Source organism: Sinocyclocheilus anshuiensis, unplaced genomic scaffold, assembly GCF_001515605.1.
Source record: "Sinocyclocheilus anshuiensis isolate Anshui unplaced genomic scaffold, SAMN03320099.WGS_v1.1 scaffold2067, whole genome shotgun sequence".
Classification (NCBI taxonomy): domain Eukaryota; kingdom Metazoa; phylum Chordata; class Actinopteri; order Cypriniformes; family Cyprinidae; genus Sinocyclocheilus; species Sinocyclocheilus anshuiensis.
This window is the reverse complement of record NW_015540844.1, coordinates 362,794-370,106: the sequence shown is the minus strand read 5'-3', so window position 1 is coordinate 370,106 and position 7,313 is coordinate 362,794. Positions and strand designations below refer to the sequence as shown.

General features: G+C 33.6%; 2 protein-coding genes across 2 annotated transcripts in view; both read right to left on the bottom strand.

The window, feature by feature from the left end:
- The window catches only part of LOC107687589 (glucocorticoid modulatory element-binding protein 2-like), an 8,660-nt gene extending 5,863 nt beyond the window's left edge, over positions 1-2,797 (bottom strand). Inside the window, exons 1-4 of the mRNA XM_016484978.1 lie at positions 2,733-2,797; positions 2,088-2,256; positions 1,934-2,013; positions 868-992 (exon numbers count right to left, since the gene is read on the bottom strand). Of these exons, the coding sequence (XP_016340464.1) occupies positions 868-992; positions 1,934-2,013; positions 2,088-2,221 (339 nt within the window). The 5' untranslated portion in view covers positions 2,222-2,256; positions 2,733-2,797. The remainder of the gene's footprint in view (positions 1-867; positions 993-1,933; positions 2,014-2,087; positions 2,257-2,732) is intronic.
- A 2,732-nt stretch (positions 2,798-5,529) lies between these two features.
- Positions 5,530-6,761, bottom strand: LOC107687594 (dolichyl-diphosphooligosaccharide--protein glycosyltransferase subunit DAD1). The gene is made up of 3 exons (XM_016484982.1): positions 6,499-6,761; positions 6,105-6,140; positions 5,530-5,711 (listed from the first exon to the last, which is right to left on the bottom strand). The coding sequence occupies exons 1-3, from the start codon at positions 6,707-6,709 to the stop codon at positions 5,707-5,709; spliced, it is 252 nt and encodes an 83-aa protein (XP_016340468.1). The 5' UTR covers positions 6,710-6,761; the 3' UTR covers positions 5,530-5,706.
- Between the last annotated feature and the right edge of the window lie 552 nt (positions 6,762-7,313).

Here is a 7,313-nt window from a genome sequence, read left to right as displayed (position 1 = left end):
CCACACATTTTACAAGATCAGATGCTTGTCAGTGGTGCTCAGGATCTGTAAATCATTCGCCATCATCCTCAGTCATCTCTCCTTACTCTGTTTATGTGGTAAGTGAAATCTTATGTACTGTAATGTAACAGGCTACCGCTAGCAAGCAGCTAACCATGTCCCTTTAGTGGCTCGTGTTATTTGTTTTCCGTACCTTTCTGAATACAGACACCAACCCATCCCTGCACATCACATCCCCTGCACAGCCTGGAACATAACATTTATTTCCATGATCTGCCATTTTCGCTATTATCCTCGCTTGTTTCTTCACAATACCTGCAGAACTTCTGATGATTCGGCGGTGCAGGTTCGGCTGGCGGCTGGCGTAGAACATGGACGGGTATATGCAAATGTTGGAGGTGTAACTATTAGTGATCCCGACTGTAACGTCACAGTCGGTGTTATGTTCTGATTCGCCTATTTTTCAGTGGTCTTTTGCACGCACAAGATTTACATAAGGAGGAAACAATGGTGTTTGAGGCTAACGGTATGTCATTTCCATGTACAGAACTCTTATTATTCAACTATACCAAGGTACAGTTTTCCATTCTATGGCACCTTTAAGAATTAATAATTTATTTTTACATTTTCATGTTTTGATGCAGTTTGAGAAATGCAGAATTTGCAAACATAATAATAGCATCATTTACATTTTTACATTTCTAAAGCAAATGAATGCATTAACTAAAAACAGAAAAAATATGATAAATTCTTATTATATCTGAATCGACTTAGTCCTCAGCCTTTTAATCAAAAAGAGAGAGAGAGAGAGAGAGAGAAAAAATGTCCAAACGTTTGATTAAAACAGTGTTGACATCACGTATTTACCTGCACACATTTGATGTTGATCCCAGGACACACAAACTTCTTCCATACGAGGTTGGCTTTGCTGTCTCCACAGGTTATTGGGTAGAGAATATCACCCTCTACATCTGTATCTTCAGATATTTTCACTGCGTAAATATGAATATGGCATGTCTAATAAAAAAAAAAATCCATGAACTATCCAAATGATGATGTTATTCAGGGTTTACTAAAACATTTACTGAAACAAAAACAAAACAAAAAAACTTTATATTTCAATACTTATTTAAAAGTTGTAGTGCTAAAATAACTAGGGATGTAACGATTCACTCAAGTCACGATTCGATTCACGATTTTGATTTCACGATTCGATTCACGATTTTTTTTTAACAAAATGAGATTTAAGACAAATTATAAATGAAATGTGTCCTTTTATTATTGCTTGAACAAAATGCTGCACGTTTTTTGTGAAATTGAAATATAACACTATAATAATATACTAATATAACACTTGCATATTACTGCTCTTTTGTTGGTTTTGATTGCTTATATTGTCCTCATTTGTAAGTTGCTTTGGATAAAAGCGTCTGCTAAATAACAAAATTTAAATACAATGTAAATGTAAATAACAAAACTAAATTGAAAATTTAAAACAAGCCCCAAATCAAATAAATAAGTAACACAAATAAAAGAAATCTCTTCATATAAACAAACTAAGGCTTTGTCTCAACCGATTTGAATCGTCACATATTTGAATCGATTTTCAACCGGCTCGCGGTTAATCGTTACATCCCTAAAAATAGCTAAACTAAATAAATTCAATTAAATCATAAAAACTACACAACAAAATTACTCATTTTAAAATTAAAGTGAAAACATAAAATATTAAAACAATCTATAACAGTATATGAATTAAATAAAAACACTGATATGATGAAACGATGACCATATGTGTTGCTCAATTGGTATACTACTAAACTGTTAGTAAAATCTAAAGTGGATTTACTAAGGTAAAATCACTGTAATGAACCACTTTGGGTGGATTATCGCTTCATTAGAGTGCCTTTAATCTGCCAAACACAATTCCTACCCAACACAGTGTTCTTGGGCAGGGAGATGGTGGCACTAGACTCAGCCTCGGACTCCATGGCTTGCTCCATAATATTTTCCCTGTGAAGGAAAAGACAAAAGCTGCTGTGAGTCTGGCAGAGGTGCATGATGGGACAACAGGGCTAAACGCTCACCCAGACTGTTCTAGATCCGTCACAACCAGTATATTCTTCTCCTCCTCGGCGGATGAAGTCTGACCCGCGGTGTCGGGGGTCGTGACCACCACCACCTCCTCCATGTGGACGTTCACCTCAGAGGACGACGTCATGACGTCATCAGCATCTGACAGCTGTCAATCAGCATCTGATGGGGGTGGAAAGGAAAATTATTATTTTAAATTATGCTTTATTTACTCACTGCAGTTAGGTTTACTCAGATATACTTTTACAAATAAGACTACTGTGTTGTGGTACCATAGTAAAATTATGAATCGGATGGTTTTACCCTATATTTTTGATATATAGCATGTTAATGAACGATAACTACAGTCACGTACCTTTGTATTCAATAGACCTCTAAAAATACCATGGTAAATGTCCAATACCATTGCACATTTTGTTAGTATAATCAGTTATTGCATTCATTAATAATGATTAATTATAGTAGGCATGTTCACAATCTTAAATGTACAGATTATCAGTGTTTTGAGTTTTATCGCTGAATGTTTGCGCTTTGACCGAATTAAATACAAAAAAGTCGCGGCAAATATGTGCGTATGTGGAGGACAAAATCGCAATTCAAATCACACGCAGAAAAAACAGTATAAATCGAAACTTTACCCGCAAGAGTTTGAATCCGTTGTGTTTAGGAAGCGCTGTGCAGACAGACTCTACCGCGCATGCGCGCATGCGCTATCGTGACGTCACGCGCTGGGTTGTGATAAAATGGGCGGGGTTAGCGGATTGTCTAAATAACTTTTTTTTTTTTCTTAAGTTCAGGTTTTTGTTTTGTTTTAATTCAACAGTTATTAAAGTTTCTTTAGTATGATTATTGAGATTTAATTCATTGTCCAGCGCTGAAGAAGAACACAGTTAATATTCTGAGATTTCAATGCGGCACAATGGAGGATTCGGGCTTTGTGGGCCTCCAAGCGCCCACTCGTGGAAAGTTCACAAACAAGCTGCTATCATAAAAACTAAGTATTCACAGGCAACATTTGGAAAAAAATAAAATAAATAAATAAAATTGACACTGCGGTTCAAAAGGTTGCGATCAGTAAGATTTTAATGTGTTTTACAGAAGTCTCTTCTGTTCATCATGGCTGCACTTATTTTACTATCAATACAGAAAAAACAGTAATATTGTAAAATATTTTTTACCATTTAAGACAATGGTTTTTTATTTTAATATAATTTAAAATGTCATTTATTTCTGTGATCAAAGCTGAATTTTCAGCATCATTACTCCAGTCTTCAGTGTCACATGATCTTCAGAAATCAGTATAATATGCTGATTATTGTCAATATTGGAAACAGTTTTGCTGCTTAATATTTTTGTGGAAGCTGTGATACTTTTTTTCAAGATTATTTGATGAATAAAGTTAAAAAGAACAACGTTTATTGAAAATAGAAATAGTATATATAAGTCTTTATTATCACTTTATCAATTTAACACATCCTTGCTGATTCGAAGAAAAAAAAAAAAGAAAGAAAGAAAAATTACTGACCCCAAACTTTTGAACGGTAGTGTATATTGTTACAAAATATTCCTATTTAGAATAAATGCTGTTATTTTTAACTTTTTATTCATCAAAGAATCCTGATAAAAAAAGCATCACAGGTTCACAGCAAAACTGTTTCCAATATTGACAATAAATCAGCATATTATACTGATTTCTGAAGATCATGTGACACTGAAGACTGGAGTAATGATGCTGAAAATTCAGCTTTGATCACAGAAATAAATTGCATTTTAAAGTATATTAAAATAGAAAACGTATTTTAAATTGTAATAATATTTGACAATATTACTGTTTTTACTGTATTTCTGATCAAATAAATGTATCTGAGCAGAAGAGACTTCTTTAAAAAAACATCACAATTCTTACTGATCCCAAATGGTAGCATACATTAAAAAATACATTTGGACTAAAATATAATTTGCATATTAGTCTTACTGTTTAACTGCATAGTTCACAAACAAGCTGCTATCATAAAAACTAAGTATTCACAGGCAACATTTGGAAAAAAATAAAATAAATAAATAAAATTGACACTGCGGTTCAAAAGGTTGCGATCAGTAAGATTTTAATGTGTTTTACAGAAGTCTCTTCTGTTCATCATGGCTGCACTTATTTTACTATCAATACAGAAAAAACAGTAATATTGTAAAATATTTTTTACCATTTAAGACAATGGTTTTTTATTTTAATATAATTTAAAATGTCATTTATTTCTGTGATCAAAGCTGAATTTTCAGCATCATTACTCCAGTCTTCAGTGTCACATGATCTTCAGAAATCAGTATAATATGCTGATTATTGTCAATATTGGAAACAGTTTTGCTGCTTAATATTTTTGTGGAAGCTGTGATACTTTTTTTCAAGATTATTTGATGAATAAAGTTAAAAAGAACAACGTTTATTGAAAATAGAAATAGTATATATAAGTCTTTATTATCACTTTATCAATTTAACACATCCTTGCTGATTCGAAGAAAAAAAAAAAAGAAAGAAAGAAAAATTACTGACCCCAAACTTTTGAACGGTAGTGTATATTGTTACAAAATATTCCTATTTAGAATAAATGCTGTTATTTTTAACTTTTTATTCATCAAAGAATCCTGATAAAAAAGCATCACAGGTTCACAGCAAAACTGTTTCCAATATTGACAATAAATCAGCATATTATACTGATTTCTGAAGATCATGTGACACTGAAGACTGGAGTAATGATGCTGAAAATTCAGCTTTGATCACAGGAATAAATTGCATTTTAAAGTATATTAAAATAGAAAACGTATTTTAAATTGTAATAATATTTGACAATATTACTGTTTTTACTGTATTTCTGATCAAATAAATGTATCTGAGCAGAAGAGACTTCTTTAAAAAAACATCACAATTCTTACTGATGGTAGCATACATTAAAAAATACATTTGGACTAAAATATAATTTGCATATTAGTCTTACCGTTTAACTGCATTCAGCTTTTATTTATTTTACTTTTCACGCTTTTCATTTACATTTATGCAGTTCACAGATGCTTTTATCCAAAGCGACTTACATTGCATTCAAGGTATACAATTTTATCAGTATAAATGCTCTTCCTGGGAATCAAACCCATGACCTTGGTGACCTTTGAGCTACAGGAATGATTCTCATATATATATATATGCTTTGTGTATTCAAAAGAACAGTTAGGTGTATATTTTTCATTTATGTTCTAGTCACAGACAACATAAATCAACATGGTTTATTATGATTTATTTGTGATTAAAACAAAATATATATCTATACAATACTGATAATGATACATGTACAAGCATGTTTGAAAAAAAACAAAAACATGAATCAACACTCCAGTTGAGCATATTAAATTCTCTTCAATCATCAACATAAATGGGCCCAAAATTGATCTCATCTCAAGACATATCATTTATTTGTCGAGTAGAGTTGGCCAGTTTGAGGATTTGTCACAGCGTTGGGAATCTTGATAATGTGCTGTCAGTGTTGGGAGAAAATAGCAATCATACGCATGATGCTTTTTCTCTGCAGCTGCATGTACTTTCCAGGTTTGGTCGTTTCTCAACAGTCAATCTGCATACAGAGACAGAAAGTCATTCATGAGCACGTGTGAAAGAAAATATGATCATTTTAAATGTTTGGTACAGTGCAAAACTAGTTTAACTTTAATCTTCATGTCAATATTTTAATGGTTTTATTGCTATATCAAAATATTGATATAAGACATAACATGACCCTTAAACACGTAATAAGTTACAAATTACACAGATAGTGTACTCTTCATTTATATAAGACCATAAGGGTTGGGTTTTCCTAAAGGTGAAGGCTAAAGTCAGTTTATTTGACCTTTTTATCAGCACATGTGGACACTTTAACCGATGAAATTAATAACAACCAAATGAAGCACAGTGTGAGCGAACTGGAAGTCAGCAAAGGCTCTTTCAGGAGAGATGGACAAGAACTCGCCTTTATTCTGAGGATTAATCTGGATTCTCAGACACACTGAAGAAGACATGCAATACAAATAAAAGTACTTATTTGTATATGAATATTTCCTAAATAATAATAACAAAAAATAAACAAACTATCCCCTGATGCCTAATAACTATATTTATTGTGCACTTCAACAAGAATGAATCAATCACCTAAAGTGGAGATGGAGTCATGTCACTGACAATCAATAAAATGCAATAAAATAGAGGGATAAATAAGTACAATTCATGTTTATGAATGAATAATTTCTAAATAATACCAACAACACAAAAATAAACAAACCATCCCTTTAAACCAACACTGGATAGTATATATTTATTGTGCACATAAACAAAAAACGAGAAGAAGAAAATAATTAATCAATTACCTGCAAGAATAAACGATCCAACGCACGATATGAAACCAGACAGAAAGCTGTTGAACGGAAAGGTGCCGACTAATAAACAATAGAGAAACTGCAGCGCTCCAGTCATCATAATATACAGGAGATACGCATCTATCACTTTCAGTTTGTTCGGCGTGCTGGACGCGTATTCCTCCAAAAACCTGGAAATTACAGAAATCACTGAATTAGACATTTTCTATATCGATTTAAAATCCAAACAACACCGAAAGCTGACGTGTGTGTACATAACGTTTACTTAAATAACTGTTTCCAGTGAGGCACAGAGAGGTTCTTCCTCCAGGGGGCGCTCGATGACTCTAAATTCGAACTCTCCTTTGAAACGTAAAGTCATTTAGATAAAGTTTTTTTTTTGTCATTTAAGGGGTCATATGATGCGATTTCAACCTTTCCTTTCTCTTTGGAGTGTTACAAAACTTTGTTTGGCCTTCCAAAAGAGGACGATATCTGCTTCGTCATGACTGGAGCTGATCCGTGCTGGTCGCTGAGGAAATACTACAACTTTGCGCTTTGGATCAAAGCTTTCTCGGCTTTCACCGTGGACGAAGCGGAGTCCAGCCCGGAGTTGTCACATGTCCTTCCAGACGCTCCTTCGTCGAAATCGCCGGCCGCGCCGTTCTCAAACCCACCCGCCTCTGCTCACTCAAGCCGGCCTCCGCTCACTCTAGGCTGCTGTGTGTGAAAGCTACTTTGTTTGGCCTTCCAAAAGAGGATATGACTAGAAATCAGTTCAACCCAAATATTCAGATGTGTGCAGCACATTTTATGGAGGACTGTTT

Excerpts from the sequence above, each read along its gene's own strand:
- LOC107687594 (XM_016484982.1), bottom strand. The coding sequence starts at position 6,709 with ATGTCTAATTCAGTGATTTCTGTAATTTCCAGGTTTTTGGAGGAATAC. Across the intron at positions 6,141-6,498 it reads TGGATCGTTTATTCTTGCAG|TGTGTCTGAGAATCCAGATT; the intron begins GTAATTGATTAA and ends TGTCTTCTTCAG.